At 36.5% G+C, this 22,897-nt stretch overlaps 2 protein-coding genes across 2 annotated transcripts; both read right to left on the bottom strand.

Annotated features, from left to right (window-relative positions):
• Positions 1-1,651: 1,651 nt before the first annotated feature.
• Positions 1,652-7,867, bottom strand: LOC129926178 (uncharacterized). The gene is made up of 4 exons (XM_056028542.1): positions 7,831-7,867; positions 6,791-6,985; positions 4,769-4,984; positions 1,652-1,920 (listed from the first exon to the last, which is right to left on the bottom strand). The coding sequence occupies exons 1-4, from the start codon at positions 7,865-7,867 to the stop codon at positions 1,682-1,684; spliced, it is 687 nt and encodes a 228-aa protein (XP_055884517.1). The 3' UTR covers positions 1,652-1,681.
• An 894-nt stretch (positions 7,868-8,761) lies between these two features.
• On the bottom strand, positions 8,762-22,635 carry LOC106080216 (uncharacterized). Its single transcript, XM_056028292.1, has 3 exons — positions 22,519-22,635; positions 13,038-13,157; positions 8,762-9,015 (listed from the first exon to the last, which is right to left on the bottom strand). Exons 1-3 carry the CDS (start codon positions 22,586-22,588, stop codon positions 8,777-8,779), a joined length of 429 nt encoding a protein of 142 aa, XP_055884267.1. The 5' UTR covers positions 22,589-22,635; the 3' UTR covers positions 8,762-8,776.
• Positions 22,636-22,897: the final 262 nt, after the last annotated feature.

Genomic DNA, 22,897 nt, shown 5'->3' with positions numbered 1-22,897 from the left:
GGGACAAGTATATGAGAGAGGTAGAGAGAGAGAGAGAGAGATCTGGTGCCTTAGATTCAGGTAACTCTTTGTGCTGGGGAAGCAGGCAACTGACCAAACCCACCCATGCAACGTATACTGCCGGCTTTTAAAAGCGAAGATTGGACTTTACAGCCATCTTCGAGTCCATAAGAAATGAGAAATGTGCTCATCTTCGATCACGAAGGAGGAACTATATGTGCTGGGGATCGTTAAGATCCAATCCTTAGATCACTTCTTCGAGACCAATGATAGGACAATGACTTATAGACAACCAAAGATTTTTTTCTGCCGAATCGTTAGTACTGCTGCAAAGCAGTTAAAACATCACCTGTACTGTTTTACATGGGCGCGTGTATTGCCTTTTAACTCGTGATAAATGCCAACGAATTTTCTGAGTAAAAGAGTCATGCCTATTTATGACAATGCTCTGTTTTTATGGATGTTATCATTAGAGGATTTCGCTTGCTTATATGCAACGAAAGTACAACTAAAGAAAAGCTATCGGAGCCTTCAGCCTACAAATTTCTGTTAGATGTGTCTAAATAGTTATATAGAAGTTTGTTCAATTTGCCGTACAACCTGGGAATATACAATCTTTTGTAATTTTACAGATAAATTAGTTAAATTGTTGTTTTCTTTACCTTTTTATATTGCCGCTATGCGTCAGACAATAGCAAAAGCATGTTCACTGTCGCGTGCGTGTCAAGGTCTAAGGAAATGTGTAAACAGGAATTTTGTTTCTACATCTAGCTTTCTAGAAGATGCAAGCTTATAATAGAATGCTAATCATATTGTTTTAAACCTGGTGGTGGCACAGATGGGGGTAGTGGTATGAGTGTAGTCAGCCGACGCAAATCGCCCCAGGCCAGCGCTAGACGAGCGGTCAACCGTGACGAGTTACGACGGTCAACCGAGACGAGTGTCATCTGACCACCTAGAAACGTCGAGCGGCGTTCTGTCCGGTTCGAGAAGGCCAGTAGGGACCCTATATAAGAGCGGAGGTGTCGCAGTCAAGACGGTTCACGGCAGGGGTTCAGAGCCTGGTTCACCACAGTCCGGTCGACTACAGCATAGTTCAGCGGTGTGGTTCTGTACGGAGCATTACGACGGTTCAGTGCGGAGTACTGTCAAGTAGGGTTGAGACGACTGGTGTCTTGATCTTGGTCTCACGAGAGTCCGACACAAAGAGACTAGTGTGTGAAGTCAGTCCTGAACTGTTGAACCCAGTGCAAGCCCGGATCGAGACGGAGAGGCCAGTGCAAGAGTTGATACTGCGGAACGGTGTTATCGGAGAGATATTTGTACAGTGTACGTGTTGCCAATTGTACAGTATTGGCTGTTATTTACTCAACTATTAAAGTGTTACGTTACTTTGGAGCCCTGAGTTGTCAAGTTCTTTAAGTTTGTGGTGTATGGTGCAGTTTGCAGAGAGCCTTGATAGTGAGATTCATAACAATATAAATGGATAAGCTGAAACTGTACAGTTTCCATGTGAAATCGACATACAAAAATTTTGTTTTGAAAACATGCAAATAGGGAAGAATATCTTCTAGCGTGGTTCAACAAATGTGAAATTTAATCTTGCGAATTTATTATAAGGTTTTAATTATGTGTACTATTGCTTGTTATATAGTTCGTACTCAATGATATATCAATTACCCTATTTCATTGTTACATTTACACGTGTAATTATTAAGATTCTATTACCTCCATAAATTTCAGTTTCACATAATGTGACATACTGTTTTGTGCTTATCTTCACTTGATTTAAGTTATTTTTAGCAGCATCTACAACAATGTAAACAGGCGATCCAGATGTAGAAGTGTCATTATAGCTAAACTTTTGAGATCCAGAATTTTCTCCAACTAAAAAAAATCCAGCAAGACGATCCTCGTTACCTGAAAAAAAAAAGATTAAAAAATGTACTGTAATGTTTTCAATCTGAAAAAAAAAAGAAAAGTAAAGAAACTATAAGAAATAGTTTCTTACACTGAAGATGTGTTTTTTAGCTTCAAACCCCGCTGGCGGGGGGTTTAAACTCAAAACCCCTTTGGCTACGCTCATTGAATTTTGAGTGTGTAATTTGCTTTTTTTTTCTTTATTGAAGATGGGGTTTATCGTAAATTTTGGAGGGGGTGTTTAAAATCAAAATCTTCCTTAACTGTGCTCTTGGAATTTGGGGATTGTCGTTTGCATGTTTTTAATTTGTTTTATAGAAGAGGGGGATTTAACTACAAAAACTCCTGGTAGGGGGTTTTAAACTGAAACCCCCCTGGTAGGGGTTTTAAACTCGACCCCCCTGGTAGGGGGTTTTAAACTCGACCACCCCTGGTAGGGGGTTTTAAACTCAAAACCCCCTTGGTTGTGCTGGGGCAAGTGATGATTTAGTATTAAAATCTCACCTAAAATGAACAAAATCAAAGCAGAAAATCAGTCACTAAATTCCGATCCCCCCCCCTGCGGGTGGGATTTTATTTCGGTAACCCCCCCCCCCTGGCTACGCCCATGAATGACAAAAATAATAATAATCTTTATTATACGTGAGGAAATTAGTTTTACAATTGTGCATTAAAAAAAAAAAAAACAATACATGATTAGACATCTGTACCATAACGGTCGCAGATAGTTTTGTTGTGAAAGTATATCTGTGTACACAATCAAACGGAGAGCGCCCCTTTATTTTGTTTCTAGTCGAATAGCTCGCCCTGTAAGTAGGTCTAGTAATTAGAAGGTCAACTTTAAAACAGTGTCACTTTTATTTGAAATAGCAGTTAGTTGATAGTAGAATATTTTTGGCCAATTATACAGTGCAGATACAGATCTACATTAAATTCGTGTGTTATAGTTTAAAAAACATTTTTAATTATCCTCTTTTCGTAGTCGAATTAGTTACAAACGGAATCTATTTTATAAATATTTAATATTGGAACTACTGAATATTTAATTATATATAACGGTATTTACATTTCTTTTTAATGTTTTATTTTTTAAAATTGTGATTCCGTATTGGATTATTATTACTATTATTCTGTTTTGCATTATTGATCATCAGTATTTTTAATTTAGCGTTTCTCAAACTTTGGGTTCCCCCAGGAGGGTGGGGTGGCGAGTACCTCGAATTGGGGTGGGGGTGCAACTTCCTGGCAAAAAGGGGTGTTATTCAGTGTTTGTGTTTCCTAGGCGGCGGTAAGAAGAGGTTGGTCGTTATGAGTGTAAAGCAAATGTGAAACGGCAGAGAATCTTGAGACATGAAAGAGTAGACTTGTTTTATCCTGAGCTAGATTTAGTTTAAATATCAGTATATTTAATTAATATTAGATCTCTACCTCAAATTAAATATGTGAATATCGTAATAACAGTTATATTGAGTTTATGTTCACATAAGAAGTTTTTCATTTTATTTAAAGTTTATTTTGCAAAAATATAAAAGGCCTTCATTGATTCAGTTGTACTAGCTGCTTGTAGCGAAAAGCCAACGACCAACTAACAACAAGGAGAGGGGCGTCGAAAAAATGTTTTATTTTCAGAGTAATTTATTTGAATATTAGTAAAATTACAAGTTTAAAAATTTAAAAGTATCTTAACTAGGAGACGGCGTTTTATCTTCTAATAAGACCTTGTTAAGTGTAGACCGCTTTTTGCGAGGCGCGTGTGCAACAATATGGATGGGTGAAAACGTTTTGAAGAAAACATTTTAAAACGTCTCCGCTAGTGTGATTCTTCTGGATTTTTAGTCTAAGAATAGTCGCATTTCTTCCGTCTATTGCACTTCATTATAGTGACGACTTTTATGTGAAAAAAAAACGCCGACGATAGAGAAGTCTAGCATTAACATGAAGAATATGTTAAAAAGCTCACTCCCATTACAGACGCACGTGCGCAATATGTAGGCCTACCTAAAATGTTCCTCGTATAATACTATTGGCCAGAGCTGCCTCTAGATTATTAGCTTTAATATGGCCCTCGACTTTTTATTTTATCAAGATGAATGTTGCGTTCTGAAAGAAAACACATCAAAGTTTGGCCTTTTTAAAATTCTCTCATCTTGCTAAGAGAAAAAGGCCAGAAGACGCTTACCGCCTAGAGTCCTTCCCGGAATGAAACCCATTGCCGACTTGAGTGAAAACCTGCCGCATTTTTTATTTCTACCTCCATGAATAAACTTTAACAACGCTTTAAAATTATGTAGGCAACACTGAAACTGACTCATTTTTAGTGAGATTTCATTACCTAAATTTGGATTCTATACATAGTGTTAAAAATATAAATGAAAAACAAAACCTAAAAATTGTGCTATAATTAAGACTAAGTTTCCTTTTTTTTTTCATTACATTCTTTTAAAATAATGCAAAGTTAAAATTGAAAATAAAACATCTTAGAGGGCATGGGGATAGAACAACGATGCAAATATGAAAGGAATGGTACAAAAATAGATAAAAATCAAAGATCGCTTTAGGTAAAGTGTCCAGCTCAGTCTCAATAATTTTTTTTCTAAAAAAAAAAAGGGGGGGGGCGCGGCATTTTTAAATTTTGCACGCAGGCGGCCACAACCCTCGCGGCGGCCCTAGATATAACAATGGGTTACATTGTTATTTTAGATAATTTCCATAAACGAATAATCTCCAAGTCTAGATCTCATATTTTCTTTACTTTTCATTTCAGTTTTTCTAAAATTATGAGACAGTCGTACGGCGATTATTATTATTTTGATTATTACAACTATTATAAGAGTGCAGGTAAACTTACTATTTCTATTGTATAAAACATATCTGGTGATCTCGGATAGTGGGAATGTGACGTTCCACATTGGTTTCGAATCTCTATCATTTGTATGTGTGCAGCTTCCTTTATCAAAATCTGAGTTTGTGTTTCCATCAACAGCTCTAGAAGCATCAAAATCAACGCCATTTGCTGAGTAATTACTTGTTTGCCAAGTCCTTTGTTTCAAAGCAACGTTACGACCTGTAACAAAATAATTTTTTTTTTTAAATTCGTAATCAAGCAATAGAAAAAAAAGATTTATTTAAAAAAAAAAAACTTACCAAAGAGAAAGAACAAATAATTACTACGATTTATCTTTAAAGTTTATCCTAAAATGGCGGGGTTTAGCTCCCCTTCTGCTATATTAAACAAAATTAATTACTTAGTACAGGGGTTCTCAACCTGTGGGTCGCGACCCCCTTGGGGGTCGATTGACGATTAGCCAGGGGTCGCCTAAGACCGTCGATAATTGGATTATTTTTGTCAATTCTTCTATTGTTGTGTAAGTGTGGGTGGGTGGGGGTCGCGGAAGAATGGGGGGTTGTAAAAAGGGGGTCGCCGAGCTTAAAAGGTTGAGAATCGCTGACTTAGTACTATATGATTAGTTAATTGTTAATTTTAGGATTGATTCGTGTAATATCATTGACTATGAATGATTATGTAAAATTTCAACTCTAACCGAGAATGGGAAGTAGGTATATATCCAGAGATCCACAACTCTCATTAAGTAGCATTTATTGCCCCTTAGTTCGATATCAAACAAAATAATTTATCACCTACAGTTAATTAACTATTTTTTTCTGTCTGATTGATTCATGACTTGTCAGGTTAATGAATGCGTGTGCAAAGTTTTAACTTGATTTGAAAATGGGAGAAAACAAAAATTTTAACTTTTACCAGACTGACAATGTTAGGCACTTAATTTATAGTATTAGCTATTTAGCGACGCACCATAGAAGACATATACTGAACGGGACTAGCGACGCTTGGGATATTTCGGGTTAGAGCCTGAAAAATCAGTTAGCGATAGGATTCTCTTTGGTAAAGACGTGTTTTATTTGACAGAGACTCTGACTGTGGCCTTTTATTGGATTAAACGTATTATTCATTGTTCATCAGTGTTGACCACATCTTTTCACTTGTTAAAAAATAGATGTGTGTTATCTTTGTGCTGTTGTTCAACTACATTGAATACACCCGAACAAGAAACCCAAACGCTTGCTGGGTAATTGATTGAAATTTAACAAACATATAAAGTTGACTTCAGTACAGGATAAACATCCATCACAACAGATAGAGTGAGTTGATATAAGCTTTGTAAAAAAAAACAACATAAGAGGCTGAAGCCGTTGAGAAATCAAATTGCATTTTGTCTCACATCTAAATACAATTAAGATATAACTCTAGCATTGTCGCCTAGATATTGCAAGAAAATAGTGACATTTAGTCATAATAATAATAATAATTCAATTTATAGAGAGGCTGTTAACAAACAAAATGTAGGCTCAAGGCGCTGTAATAACATTACAAACACAAACACGACAGCTAAAATGACAAACTAATCTAAAAAAGATTTAAACAGATAGATCTTAATGTTCTTCTTTAATGTAGTGTAGCATGTTGTCTGTGTGAGATCAATGGGGAGTGAGTTCCAATCCTTTTAGCTTTTGACAGAGAAACGTGGCACCACTAAAAGCGTTGAGTCCATTGAGCGCAGGGCTCTCTGGGGGACATATGGAGCAATCAGTTCTCTAAGGTACAAGGGCATTTCTTTATTGTAGGTACACTGGTGACAAAGCGTGGTTATGACAGAATTGCAAAAAAAATAAAATATTTCGTTAGATCTGCTAAAAAACATCCAGATCATTTTATAATATTTCGGAGGCAAATCAAATGATAATTGGAATAATGTTGTATTTATATTCTTATGACTGAAGATGGCAAATTTGTTTAGGGTAAAGTACAACTAGATTATATTGAAGTTAGTAAAAAATAGATTGACATTACCTCCATTTATATATAGCGAACAAAGTGACGTTCGTCCTGTTCCAGTGATGATAACTGTTCGAATGGCTTCTGTCAGATCACATTGTATGTCTACTGTATCAGTGTCCACAAGGAAATATTTCTGGTTCTGACATTCTAATTTTGATGAGGTTGCTGTAGTTTTACTAAACTGTACGGTAAATCCAGGTAATAAAGCTGAAAGTTGAATTTTTTTGTCAGTAAAATTAAAAATAAATGTACTTAACTATGCTCAATTTTTTTTTTAACGAGACTTAATGAAAAAAAAAAAGTATAGCCTTTATATAGCGTAACTTTCATGCTTATAGCATGCTCAGAGCACTGTGATCCAATGTCATTTGTGAAACGGGAGGGGGGGGAGGAGATCTGGAAGAAGGTTTTTCCGTGCTGCCTTTAGGTGCTCAGTAAACACAACTCTGCTCGAGTTAGGTGTCTAACCTCGAGCCCCCTTCTTAGGCAGCTAGGCCAAGTAAAAGTTCAAGCGGACTTAGCCTCTCGACCACGCATCCCAAATACTCTACCATTTTTTCTATATTAATAGACTTACTACAAAGGCCCACGAGGGATGCCAGCTAGGCCAAGTAAAAGTTCAACTTAGCCTCTCGACCACGCATCCCAAATACTCTACCATTTTTTCTATATTTATAGATTTACTACAAAGGCCCGCGAGGGATGCCAGCTAGGCCAAGTAAAAGTTCAACTTAGCCTCTCGACCACGCATCCCAAATACTCTACCATTTTTTCTATATTTATAGATTTACTACAAAGGCCCGCGAGGGATGCCAGCTAGGCCAAGTAAAAGTTCAACTTAGCCTCTCGACCACGCATCCCAAATACTCTACCATTTTTTCTATATTTATAGATTTACTACAAAGGCCCGCGAGGGATGCCAGCTAGGCCAAGTAAAAGTTCAACTTAGCCTCTCGACCACGCATCCCAAATACTCTACCATTTTTTCTATATTTATAGATTTACTACAAAGGCCCGCGAGGGATGCCAGCTAGGCCAAGTAAAAGTTCAACTTAGCCTCTCGACCACGCATCCCAAATACTCTGCCATTTTTTCTATATTAATAGACTTACTACAAAGGCCCGCGAGGGATGCCAGCTAGGCCAAGTAAAAGTTCAACTTAGCCTCTCGACCACGCATCCCAAATACTCTACCATTTTTTCTATATTTATAGATTTACTACAAAGGCCCGCGAGGGATGCCAGCTAGGCCAAGTAAAAGTTCAACTTAGCCTCTCGACCACGCATCCCAAATACTCTACCATTTTTTCTATATTTATAGATTTACTACAAAGGCCCGCGAGGGATGCCAGCTAGGCCAAGTAAAAGTTCAACTTAGCCTCTCGACCACGCATCCCAAATACTCTACCATTTTTTCTATATTTATAGATTTACTACAAAGGCCCGCGAGGGATGCCAGCTAGGCCAAGTAAAAGTTCAACTTAGCCTCTCGACCACGCATCCCAAATACTCTGCCATTTTTTCTATATTAATAGACTTACTACAAAGGCCCGCGAGGGATGCCAGAAATGAGAGAGGCAAAATATCATATCAATGATAATTTTAAGGTGGTCTAAAAATCTCACTCCGTCTGTCTGTCTTTCCTGTAAAAAGTTTGAACATGTTTTTCTTTCTCTCATTTCCCATTCTCGGATTAAGTTAAAACTGACCTTTGAACCTGACAAGACATGACTCAATCAAGAAAATTAAGCAATTAGTTAATTAATTGATGGCGATTAATTATTTTGTTTGATTTCGAACTTAATGAGAGTTGCTGATTTCTATATATTACGTTTTTTCTCCCACTTCCCATTCTCGGATCAAGTTGAAAATTTGCATAATCATTTATAATCGATAACAATACAAAAATCAGGCAAGGAATCAACCAATCATTTAGTACTAAATAACTTTTTTTTTTTTTTTTTAAATATAGCAAAAGGGAGATAAACCCCGATATTTTTTAGATAAATGGCAATACTTTGAGATTTATTTCCTTTGTATTGTTTTTTTTTAACACATGATACAAAGTCAACGTACGTGGATCTTTGACAGTGAGTCTCAGCCATGTAAAAATATAGGTTCTGTTAAAAGTGACTGTTATAGATTGATCCGTATCGCTCAAACATGTGCTATCATCTCTGTCTGTCAGTACATTATTATTTGGTGATAGCATCGTGTTTTCCAGCACTGTCAGATCTTCTGTAAAACCAAGAAGAGCATTATATATTTATATTTTCAAATATGGACATACTGACAATGCATACATATGTATACACAATTTGACAGAGTGGTATTGGTCTGTGCGAGCCTATTATCACTTCAAAAATACCTTACGCAGGCGTGACGCAGTACAGTATTTTTTATAATTAGCCCAAAAATGACTAGTCGCAACAGAGTCGATTAGGAGATATCAACTGAGGACAATGGTTATGATTGCCCTGGATGTGGCAAAACATGTATGTCACAGCTGGTACTGCATTCCTCATCGATCTTCGGACTCGAAGACAAGTCTTATGCTAGTCGACCGGAGTGGGCCCCGAAATTTTATAGGACCAGCGCTAATTGTAGGTGTATAAATTATCAAATTAAACCATTTTATTATAACAGATTTCCCGCGGCCTCCTGTCGATTTAACAGGAGGTCCTGGAAATCTCCTGAAATTGCAAAATATACGAAAAAATCTTGGAAATATCCGGAAATTATTTAAATTTTTTGAAAACTCATACAAATCTCCTGAAATATATAGACGAAAATTGTAATATTGGAGTGTCATTCAATATGAAAAACGCCAAGCCTAAGCGCGATAAAAAATAAATACAACAAAAAACCGCATTATGTAATACCCGCTATTGTGGAATGTAGTCAAAGAAGCTTTTCGCGCCTCAAACTAATGAAGAATTACTCGAGATCAACAATTCTCGTAGATAGATTGAAACATTTGGTAATTGTTGCTATTGAGGGTGATCTATGTAGATAAATAGCATTTTTATGCTGTACTGTATGACTTCGCTACACGCAAGGCTCGTAAAGTAAGTCTGTACTTAGTACAGAATGAATAAAATGCAAGAACGAATTTATTTTCTAATACAAACTCTTAATTTGCAATTATTATCTGTATCCCTACCCAAACTTGGCCCCGCAAAATCTTTTTCGAATAGGGCTCTACAATGGTTAAGTCCGGTTCCACTATTTAGTGAAAGTGAAGGTGAAGTTAGATGTGAACCTGGCCTAACTAATGCCATATATTGATTATCTAATTAATCTGTTTTGTAAAGCGTCAGCCTCTTATTCAATCCTCAAGAAGGCAAGGTTACAAAGACGGTTTGTGTGTAAACACAAACTTAAAATCGGCCTCGACCCAGGCAAGTAAAAAGGCAGGTTTTAATATTTTCAGAAAGAACATCAGATTGAAATTCTATCAAAGACAAATGTCAGAGAAGAATGGAGAAAGAAGGTTGACAGATCTTGTGTGGTGCCCCAGTGGTCCACAGACCAAAGGATAGGTGAAAGTGAAGGTGAAGTTAGATGTGAACCTGGCATAACTGATGTCTTAAAATGAATATTTAATTAATCTAATTGTTCTGTAAGGGTCAATCTCTTATTTAAATCCTCAAGAAAAAAACATTTCCGTTAAAAAAGAAAATTACCCTTGGATTGAGAGTTCTGTAAATGCAATGCAGCGATGCAGTTAATGCGATAATATGAAAACCAACTTATTAATTGCTGTTTAAATTATGTCCAACTTAATGCATACTAAATAGATTTTTTTCTCTTTAAAAAAGTTAACTTTTTTTTTCGTGTAAATGTAGTAGTTAGTATGACAGAACTTACTTAACTTAGCAATACAAATGTAAAAAAAAAATATTTTGTATTTTTTTGACAAAACAAATTAAAAATATTTGCGTAAATGTGTTACAATATGGTACATAAATGTCTCCCCTAAAAAAAAACCTCCTGTATTTGTTACTATTAATAGTGAATAGTTGTAAAAGTGGTGTGGATATGTATGACAAATCAACTTGCATAAGTGAGTTAAAAAATTAGATTTTTCACTTTCAGAAAAGAAAAAATAGCCGTTGCATCAGAACTTTGAATGGTCTAAAATATTATTATGTTGGATTTTTACTATCATTTCCAGTTAACGAGACCTAAACGGGACGGACGGACAGACAGACATTACAAACTAATCAAATAGCGTCTAAATATAATTTTTCTCTTTAAAAAAAAATAGTATATTTTGTTTTTGTAAATGTAGTATGACACAACTTACTTAACTTTGCAATACAATTGTAAAAGATTTTACAAAAAAACTAAAACCGTTGCATAAAAATATAGTGAATAGTCATCTCCTATACTAAATAGCCTCCCTTCAGCGAATAGTTGTAAAAGTGGTGTATTTTTATGAAAAAAAAATTGCTTGTATAGTTGATTTTAGAAATTATTTTTTTTTTACTTTCAGAAAGAAAAAAGCAGCCGTTGCATTAGAACTTTGAATGGTCTAAAATATCATGATGTCGGATTTTCACTATCTTTTATAGTTTATAAGATCTAATTGGGACTGACGGACAGACTTACCACACAAAAATAACAGCGTCTTTTCCCCTTTCTGGAGCCGCTAAAAATGTCGCCATTTATGAGTATCATGTTTTTTTTCCGCGTAAAAGGGAAGTTGACGGAAGAATGTAAACGACCATCAGACACGAGTCCTTTTCCGCTCGACACAAGAAGGTAATATATATAATATATATATAATACATAACCTATTTTATTGACAGTTTTTTGTTACATAAATTATGTAATTACTCCACTAAAATACGTCCGCACCCACCCCAGGAAAGGACGGCGGGTTGGGGTCATTGAATCTAGAGCAACACTCACTCACGGTCCAGGGTATATATATAGTTCGTCCATCGTGGTTTGATGATGACCACTTTGTCATCCAGGGGGCTGAGGGCTTTGCACTGGGGTTTTATGCCTCCTCATGTGGCTGGTTGTTGGGGGGGGGGGGGATGACAAGTGACTTGCGCTGGAATTTGGATTAAAGTGAGGAGGATTCGCGCAACACGTCGACCTCACTCTCTGGCCCTAAAGCCCGTCCTTTTCCGGAAGCAAGATTTGGTCAAGACGTCCGGGGACAATATTGGGTGCAGTGGATGACCAGAGACTTTCTGTGTGTCTTGTCCTGCTCTTGAGTACTCCACAGCACTGTGCTATACTTGCCATTCTGTCCGATTAGTCTAGTTTTGTGACGCTACGCACAGGCCGTCTAGTCCAGACATCACATGCTAGGTTTGACAGAACCTCAGTGTTAGTGAGTGCCATGGACACGTCAGATACCCTCTACCTGGTTTAGCCGGCCGGTCAAAGCCGTTTCCGGAGTGTGGCCGCTGCGCATGCTACAGCTTCTGGGAGCCACAGGTGAGAGTTGGGTACCTGGTGGGGACCAAGAGTGAGTCAAGCTACCCTCAAAAAGAGGGTACGACTGCCTGTCCACTAGAGGTGCTACCCCTCCTAAATACCCCATACACCCCGGTTCAAGGTAAGGACAATCCGAATTAATATACAAAAAAAAGAAGGTTAAATATCATAAGTAGCATAGATATCTAACCAATTTTTGTTCAAACCGACCTCCACCAAATGATTAAAGTAGTTATGGTTAGAGTTGTGGACATTACCCCCCCCCTTTTTTTTTTTCAATCCGCCTGTGAATCCAGCTAATCTGTCGAATGGTAGATCTATGTCGCACAATAATAATTTAATAAACAGTTAGTAAATTGCCTAGATTATACCGCTCCCCGCCTTGTAACATTAAGCATGTTCGTATAATCAGATCATCCGGTTAATTATACCAAAATGATCGTACCTCAATATGGTCCGATTAACCGCATTCGAATGTATATATTAAAACAAATTTACATAGAACTAAGATGATGACTTTAGTACCATAGGGTTTAAAGGAACCGAGCATCTACTTTTTACTTTATACTATATACCGAGGTTGAAATCAATGATAAACCTTTCTTTTCATGACGTTGCGGAGGAAATTATTCGGTTGCAATCTTTTTTTAATGGATTTTTGTTTTATAAGGCACAGTTGATCTTAATTCTAATTAGCATAGATTATTTTGACTTATTAACAGTTATCACTACTCTAATTATATTTAATTATATATGTAATTACTAAAATAATACAAAGAATTTTTTATAAATACCATACGTACGATGTTGACATTTTAAACCAAACCAGCCTCTGGCACATTTTCCAGAACTAAGGCAAGTACCATCAGGATTACAACCAGGGTCACAGTGACATTTGAACACATTGTTTGCTCCAAACCAATCTGTTGAAAGTAACGGGAAAAAACAAGTATATTTAATTGTTATCAACTATATTCAACTTGTAATGTTCTGTGGCTAATGTTAAGTAATAATTGATACATAGTCGAAGTCAGATTAGATTAGCCCATTAACTTATCTACTATACATACGCGAAAATACCACTCATTCACTGATTCACTGACCGATTTATTGACCACGAACTCTAAGACTGTAGTACGTATCCCCATGAAATGTCGTTGAAAGGCTCCTTTTACCTCCTAGACGATCAATTACAAACTTTTTTGGACATAATAGCAACCATTGCACAGCTACTCGCAAAATACCACAAGCTTTCTATCAAACCTATTTTTTTTGTTGGTATTTCCCCCAAAAAGGCCGCAGACTATATAAAAGCATTTTCTAAAAATATCACGAATTTCGTATTTTAAAGCATTTTTACCCCTAAGTCTACATAGTTTTAATATGGCTTACGTCAATTCCACTTTCCTTTAACTTTTTCTCGCCGTTATTATTTAACAAGTTCTGATGGAATCGACGTTGGTATCGTCAGTTAGGAGAGAAAGAGTTAAAATAGACAATAAATACTGTATACTTTTTTTTTTATGTAGTTCTAGATCTAGTGTAAATATATTAACTTTTTTTTTTGTCAATAACTCTTTTATGCTTTTTTGGTTTACCAAAGTAAAGTGTTCAATTATAAAATTTGTAGAAAGTTTTTTTTTACATCTTAGTTAATTGCTTATTGAGAAATGGTTTAGTTAGCTTCACAAAGATCTATATGTTGTAGGTTTGGCACAGAACAAACTAAATGACATGGCGAAGACAACTCGTAGGCCGATTTGTATCTGTTTATTATACACTAAAGACCTGCAGCCCTACATAAACACGTGGTGTAGAACCAGGCACAAAGAGGGTAGGTCCAGTAACGTACGGACACAACAGCGACAAGAGATGTCGGTAGAATGGGCAATGTCCACGTTGTTCTGCCTTTTTATGCGCGGACAAAAGAAGCCATTTAGGGGGGAAAGTCGCGTAGAAATCGGGGTGGCCGGTGTGGCCTAAACAAGTATCCACCCCACTACATATAAAATGATTTGAGTACTGGAATTCCCGCTCAGCCGTGTTCATTTTTTTTTAAAAAGGTAAGCCTAATGTTAGGGTTAAACCAGAGTTTTGACATTTTTATCAGGTAGGTTGTTCTTTAATTACCTCGAAGTGTCACATTTTAAAGAAAATCGTAAGAACCGCTTCAGAAATTCCCGTCCAGTGTCAAGGCTCCAGGTTCCACTTTTTAAGCCCATAAAGAGTTTGCAAGCGAATAGGAGGAATTGTTATAAATACAATACTAATTTATTTAAAAAAAGATACAATGTAAGATTGTAAAATTTACTTTAAAATTGGTATAAAAATTAAAATAATTATTTTTTAAAGATGTATTTTTTAGTTTATTGTAAATAAAGTTCCTCTTACAGACCTTGCGATCTATAGGGCAAAGTTTAAGGTCATCTGTTTCTGTGACCCACGGTTAACGAGAGTGTCATGTGGACAGCACAACGACCAACCACATTTACTTTACTCAACAAAAGTCAAGTACCCATTGGAGTTGAATTAAGTCAGGGTTGTGTCAGTCCTAGGACCCCAGGTTTGGAAGCCAAGTGCTTAACCACTCAGCCACCGTGACACTGCATTTGGTTTGGGCTTAAATCTTTTCTGTTTTATAAACTTCGAATATTTCTTGAGAAATAAAACTCTTTACATCTGTATCTAAACTTTCTGTAAAGCGGTAAAGGAAGGCGTGAGGCAGGACACTCGCTCTATACCAGTGATTCCCAATGTGGTCTATATAGATCCCAGTGGTCTATAACAACTTCCAAGGGGTCTACGCGAGTGAAAAAAATGAATTGGGAGTTTATGAGATGCAAATGGAGTCTACGATATTGAATCTCATTTAAGCAGGTCGAAACATTTAAATGTAATTTTCCATTAAAGGAATGATCACATACGATTTGTACATTAGTTAATACTTGAATTTTAACCATTTTAATGAATGTATTTATATTTGTACATTTTTACATATTATTTAAATATCTTAATTGTGTCTACATGAAACTGATATTAAATGTAGACAGTTCAGAAGAGTGGTGATTATTTTAAATTTGGCTTCATTCTTTCCTTCATTGTCTATGCGCCTATTATGTAACAAAGTTTTAAGAAATGACACCATGAAACAAATTCCTGTAACAACAATACAATTCAAGGTGTATTCGGTTGTCACGAACCCACTCACCTCCAATCACATCCTCATTTTATTATCTTGGCTCTTTTCATCTAGCAATGATTCTCACGTTTGGTGCGAGTAGTTACTTTGAATAAGAACTCATTACTTTAAACTAATATTACTTTACAGTGTCCTAACTTATTCACAACATCAAAATGACAACATGTATATAAAACTCGTGAAGTCATCTCTCAACTAAAACTAATATTTAATATTCTATTTTAGGCATCAATGGCCTCTTTAAAATCAAGTAATAAATGTAATAAGTGATTGATTAATTAAATACTCTATGACTGCTTAATGATAAAATAATACTATATAAATGCACGTAGAATGAATAGCATACAACAAGAGAAATAGTCTTTCACCCATGCTCAGCCGGACCAACTAGTTCCCTCCTCAATGCACGCTCCTGGATCCAACATCACAAGGCTACATGAGTTCAACTTATGTTGTCTTTCTGTCATTTGTGTAGACCATCGTCTGTCGCTCATTTTCTATCTTCTGTCGTCATTGATCTACATCATAAAACTACTCAGGCTATCTCTACTGACTTCACGGACTCTCAAGACTGTCACTGACTCAGGCTATCTCTACTGACTTCACGGACTCTCAAGACTGTCACCGACTCAAAGACTGTCACCGACTCAAAGACTGTCACCGACTGAAAGACTGTCACCGACTCAAAGACTGTCACCGACTCAAAGACTGTCACCGACTCAAAGACTGTCACTGACTCAAAGACTGTCACCGACTCAAAGACTGTCACCGACTCAAAGACTGTCACTGACAGAAAGACTGTCACCGACTCAAAGACTGTCACCAACTCAAAGACTGTCACCGACTCAGACTGTCGCCAAGACTGTCACTCTAAATAAAGAAATAACCAGGATATTGCTAACAACTAGCTAAAGCACAAATTCTATTTATTCTTAATCTACTAACTTCCAATGCAATAACTAATACAAATCATTTTCTTACCCTGGTCCTTTAGTACTACTTCCTACATACTATTGCATCTCTGGCACACGACACACGCCCCTGCTAACACCAAATGGCGCTGTGTCCCGGTCTGCCCCAAACGTCTCTCTATATAGGCTGAGTATCTAGCCCACGCCTAAACTAACATTAATAATTGTCTGTGTCTGTCCCGACCCCCGTATCAGTCGCTCTACAAGACAAACATCTATTTAACTGACATTGCCCTAACCCTTTTCTGGTCACTGTCAAGTCTATCGGTGAGCCTTGTTAACACCTATGAAACTAATTAATAACACTCACACACTCAATACTGTGACATCGGTGATGTGAGATATGACTTTGAACACTAGCATATAGCATTATAAGCTGGAAGCAACATATTTCATTTTTTTCCATCTTCATGTTTCGTGAAAAAATGATTAAGCAAGATTTCCAATTTTCTCAGAAAAACAACAACTGGACATCAGTAACCAAGACTTTTTAATGTGAAACTAAGTTGAAGCCCAATATGGAAACAAATGTTTATATTAAAGCAGCCCACTAATTTTTGTTTGGTGACTACACATAATATATATATTCTATTTTATTGTGCCCCCACCCCTTTTAATTTGAATTTCATTAACAAATATATTCCACTTACAATTCAGTAAAAAAAAAAAAAAACACACACACATTTGAAGTTGATGATTTCTATTCTCAAAAATGCATGGTTTTCTAAGCAGGGGGTCTACCGAAAACTGGAAAACGTAGCAAGGGGGTCTATGAGACAAAAAGTTTGAGAACCACTGCTCTAGACCATAATAACGTCTGGCGATATGTTAGATCGCAGGCCACAGAACAGGATATTGAGATATATATCGACGACTTAAAGAATGTCTAAGAAATTTCCTCAATATTCAATATATGAAAGTTGTAATGTACATAAAGACATAAGTTCCTTGTCAAACTTTGTCCTTTTAAAACCAGGGCACTAGAACACAGGAAGCCTCGCAAGAAGAACAATTAGACATAAAGAGAAGTGCAAGGCCTGATCAAACGTAGGCATAGTGTCACAGAGAAGGTGCGGTGGGTTAGCGATAAAGCCCTTTGCTCCTAAAACCGGAGGTACCAGTTTCGAATCCCGGTGAAGACTGGGATTTATATTTTCGGGATATTTGGGCGCCTCTAAGACAACCCAGCTCTAATGGGTACCTGAAATTAGTTGCGGAAAAGAAAAGGCTGTTGGTAGTTGTGCTGGCCACATGACACCCTCGTTAACCGAAAGTCACAGAAATAGATGACCTTTACATCATCTGCCCTATAGACCTCAAGGTCTGATCGGGGAACTTTACTTTACTACTATTACAGAAATCGGACCCTTCGATCACTTGCTAATTACTGTCGAAAAAGGCAAGCTTAAAGTCTATGGCCATATCACAAGGTCCTCCGGTCTCGCAAATTCCTTCCTTCAAGGAACAGTACCAGGAAAAAGAAGAAAAGGAACACGAAGAATTTAACATTAAAGAAGGGACAGGCCTGTCTATGAGAGAAATGTTATCCAAAGCAAATGACAGAGAGGAATGGAGAAAGACGGTCAACAGATCTTGTGTGGTGCCATATTGGTTCAACGAACTAAGTGATAGATGAAGGTGAAAAGTGATAGTATCACAACATCCACGATAAGACTATGAAAATGTATCCTTATGAGTTATGAGAGCTTGACCTCTATGGAGCAGATGATGAAAAAGCCCATATGTTGTCTGGTCAACGGTTAACAAGGGTGTCTTGTGCCCAGCACAACGACCTACCTCCTTTACCACACCAAAGGTAACCAAAGGATTGGGCTGGCTAATGGACGTCCTAAAAAATTCAAAGTATTAACAAATTATACAAGTACTATATACATATGTATATTGTCAAAAATTAACTCAAGCAAACCAGCTTATGGTTTCTACATATGTACATGAACATGTATTTATTTACTCGTCACTTAAGCTCTTACAAAGAAGCATTTGAGTCTGAAGTGTATTCTAAATGCGAAGAAACATTTGAGGTGACTACGGAAATTCCCAAATGAAGCGGTTTTCAAAATAGACCAAGTCTAATCTTATAATGGCTATATGATCACAAAATAATTAATTGCCAGCAATTAATTGACTAATTGGTTACTTTTATTTGTTATTGGTTCACGACCTGTCTGTGTCAATGAATAATTGCGCAAAGTTGCAGCTTGATACGAGAATGGGTGTGGGAGAAATAACTTGTTCACACTTTTTACCAGACTGACTGACTGACATATATCGTGAGTTAATATAAGCTTTGTAAAAAATAGTTTTTAGGAGTCCGTGTTATCTACAAGGCAATACAAATTGTGCACTATGCATACCCTTCATTCTTTTTCAACGTTTTTGTTTTATATATTTCCAACACTTTACTTTAGCACTGCATGGTCGCGTGGTATGTGCTATGGGCTGTCGTTTAAATGGTCTCGACTGTCCCGGGTTCTAACCGCCGTCCTGCGGGAGGCTTGGGTTAGGATTATGTTGATGAAATCCTGCGCCTGTGTGTTATCCCCCTTTTAAATATACTGTATGAAGAGTTATACCCACTCATTCAGGACACATTGTGGAAGCCAAGATGGGCGTCCCCTGCAGGTGTGAGATACATGTTCCAGGACGTTCATTCAGATAATTAGGTCTTAATCCAAACATACTACAAGATGGCAGGGAATGGAAGCTTGCAGGGTTTGAACTCAGGACCAACGTGATGTCAAGTCGAAGCGCATACCTCTGGACCAGGAAGCCATTCAGTTATACAGAGAGAGAGAGAGACAGACAGACAGAGAGAGAGAGTGGGGTAGGAGAGAAGACTATAGAGATGATAGTGTCTCAAAAAAACTCAAGAGCCACCAGAAGCAGTGTGCTGTATCTAGAGAGGCTATTTTTTTTTTTACATGATAGAATTATATTGTCGATACATTATTATAGCTTTTATATAGCGCTACTTTCATGCTTATAGCATGCTCAGAGCGCTTTTGGTCCAATCTCATTTGTGGACCAGTGAGGGGGAGGGGGTATCTAGGAGTTGGTTTTCCGTGCTGCCTTTAGGAGCTCAGTAAACACAACTCTGCCCGAGTCGGGTGTCGAACCTCGATCCCTCTTCTAGGTAGCCAAGTCAAGCCAAGTTCAAGTTCAAGTGCACTTGGCCTCTCGACCAAGCTACCAACCATTATCTGGAGGTGCTGTGTCGGAGCGGTAAAGTGCTTTGGTACCGAACTGAAAATACAGGGTTCGAATCCTGGTGAAGACTGGGATTCTTAATTTTGGGATCTTTTGCCGCCTCAAAGTTCACCTAGCTCTAATATGTTTCTGACGTTAGTTGGGGAAAAGTAAAGGCGGTTGATCGTTGTGCTGACTTTTACATCATCTGCCCTATAGTTCGCAAGGTCTGAACGGGGAACTTTACTTTTATATACATAGTCTCCATGTAGCTTAATTACTTATGTTATATACCAACGGGGAACTTTACTTTTATATACATAGTCTCCATGTAGCTTAATTACTTATGTTATATACCAACGGGGAACTTTACTTTTATATACATAGTCTCCATGTAGCTTAATTACTTATGTTATATACGAACGGGGAACTTTACTTTTATATACATAGTCTCCATGTAGCTTAATTACTTATGTTATATACCAACGGGGAACTTTACTTTTATATACATAGTCTCCATGTAGCTTAATTACTTATGTTATATACCAACGGGGAACTTTACTTTTATATACATAGTCTCCATGTAGCTTAATTACTTATGTTATATACGAACGGGGAACTTTACTTTTATATACATAGTCTCCATGTAGCTTAATTACTTATGTTATATACCAACGGGGAACTTTACTTTTATATACATAGTCTCCATGTAGCTTAATTACTTATGTTATATACCAACGGGGAAATTTACTTTTATATACATAGTCTCCATGTAGCTTAATTACTTATGTTATATACGAACGGGGAACTTTACTTTTATATACATAGTCTCCATGTAGCTTAATTACTTATGTTATATACGAACGGGGAACTTTACTTTTATATACATAGTCTCCATGTACCTTAATTACTTATGTTATATACGAACGGGGAACTTTACTTTTATATACATAGTCTCCATGTAGCTTAATTACTTATGTTATATACCAACGGGGAACTTTACTTTTATATACATAGTCTCCATGTAGCTTAATTACTTATGTTATATACCAACGGGGAACTTTACTTTTATATACATAGTCTCCATGTAGCTTAATTACTTATGTTATATACCAACGGGGAACTTTACTTTTATATACATAGTCTCCATGTAGCTTAATTACTTATGTTATATACCAACGGGGAACTTTACTTTTATATACATAGTCTCCATGTAGCTTAATTACTTATGTTATATACCAACGGGGAACTTTACTTTTATATACATAGTCTCCATGTAGCTTAATTACTTATGTTATATACCAACGGGGAACTTTACTTTTATATACATAGTCTCCATGTAGCTTAATTACTTATGTTATATACCAACGGGGAACTTTACTTTTATATACATAGTCTCCATGTAGCTTAATTACTTATGTTATATACCAACGGGGAACTTTACTTTTATATACATAGTCTCCATGTAGCTTAATTACTTATGTTATATACCAACGGGGAACTTTACTTTTATATACATAGTCTCCATGTAGCTTAATTACTTATGTTATATACCAACGGGGAACTTTACTTTTATATACATAGTCTCCATGTAGCTTAATTACTTATGTTATATACGAACGGGGAACTTTACTTTTATATACATAGTCTCCATGTAGCTTAATTACTTATGTTATATACCAACGGGGAACTTTACTTTTATATACATAGTCTCCATGTAGCTTAATTACTTATGTTATATACGAACGGGGAACTTTACTTTTATATACATAGTCTCCATGTAGCTTAATTACTTATGTTATATACCAACGGGGAACTTTACTTTTATATACATAGTCTCCATGTAGCTTAATTACTTATGTTATATACCAACGGGGAACTTTACTTTTATATACATAGTCTCCATGTAGCTTAATTACTTATGTTATATACGAACGGGGAACTTTACTTTTATATACATAGTCTCCATGTAGCTTAATTACTTATGTTATATACGAACGGGGAACTTTACTTTTATATACATAGTCTCCATGTAGCTTAATTACTTATGTTATATACCAACGGGGAACTTTACTTTTATATACATAGTCTCCTTGTAGCTTAATTACTTATGTTATATACCAACGGGGAACTTTACTTTTATATACATAGTCTCCTTGTAGCTTAATTACTTATGTTATATACCAACGGGGAACTTTACTTTTATATACATAGTCTCCTTGTAGCTTAATTACTTATGTTATATACCAACGGGGAACTTTACTTTTATATACATAGTCTCCATGTAGCTTAATTACTTATGTTATATACCAACGGGGAACTTTACTTTTATATACATAGTCTCCATGTAGCTTAATTACTTATGTTATATACCAACGGGGAACTTTACTTTTATATACATAGTCTCCATGTAGCTTAATTACTTATGTTATATACGACTATTTCTTCTGGGTTGAAAAAGTCTATGTTCCATCATCTTACAATTTTAAAACTTCTTATAATGAAAAACTTCGATTTTATGACAATATATATTTATATTGTTGATACATTGCCTCCATGTAGCCAAGCTTACTTCTAATAATGACTTCTATTACATAAGACTAGACATCTTCTGGTCTAAAAAAGTTTCCATTCGATCATCTTAAAAGTCTCTTATAATGATAAACTTTGATGCTATTTACATTTATATTGGTTTGTGCATTGCTCCCGAGTAGATAAACTACTTACAACAGAAGAATAGTAATCCTCTGGACTGCGAAGGTTCCTGTTCAATTTTCTTAAAAGCTTCTTACAACGGTTAACTTTAATAAGCCAAGTAAACTAAACAAAAACGAAATGACCTTAAAACACAGGAATTAATGCTTAGATCTTACTACGCTATTTTGTTAATACACAAAGTGATCGTACCTAGTGAAACAGCCATGTGAAAACATAGAAAACACACTAAGAACGCCGACTTGTTTCTGTGTAAAGCCATTGCTTACTGTCCACCGCTATGTTTTGGTGTGTAAGTCCTACACACACTCTGTGCTGGTAGCCTAATGTAACGGTACGTTGGAGATACGGGTCACTACACGCCCCCCCCCCCCGTCCCCCGCCTTATTATGGGCACACAGGCGATATAGAAAATAGATCTAGGTATCATTTATGAACGAGGAAGTGAATTGCAGAAGGGGAAAATATTACACATTTATGGCGATCAAAATTTATGATCAACATTCAAACAAATGTAACTCTCTAGTAGTCCTTCATATGTGTGTACAAATAAATATAGATATAGATAAAT

Source organism: Biomphalaria glabrata, chromosome 5 (assembly GCF_947242115.1).
Source record: "Biomphalaria glabrata chromosome 5, xgBioGlab47.1, whole genome shotgun sequence".
Classification (NCBI taxonomy): Eukaryota; Metazoa; Mollusca; class Gastropoda; family Planorbidae; genus Biomphalaria; species Biomphalaria glabrata.
The sequence above is the reverse complement of the archived record's forward strand: the minus strand, read 5'-3'. Positions and strand labels throughout refer to the sequence as shown.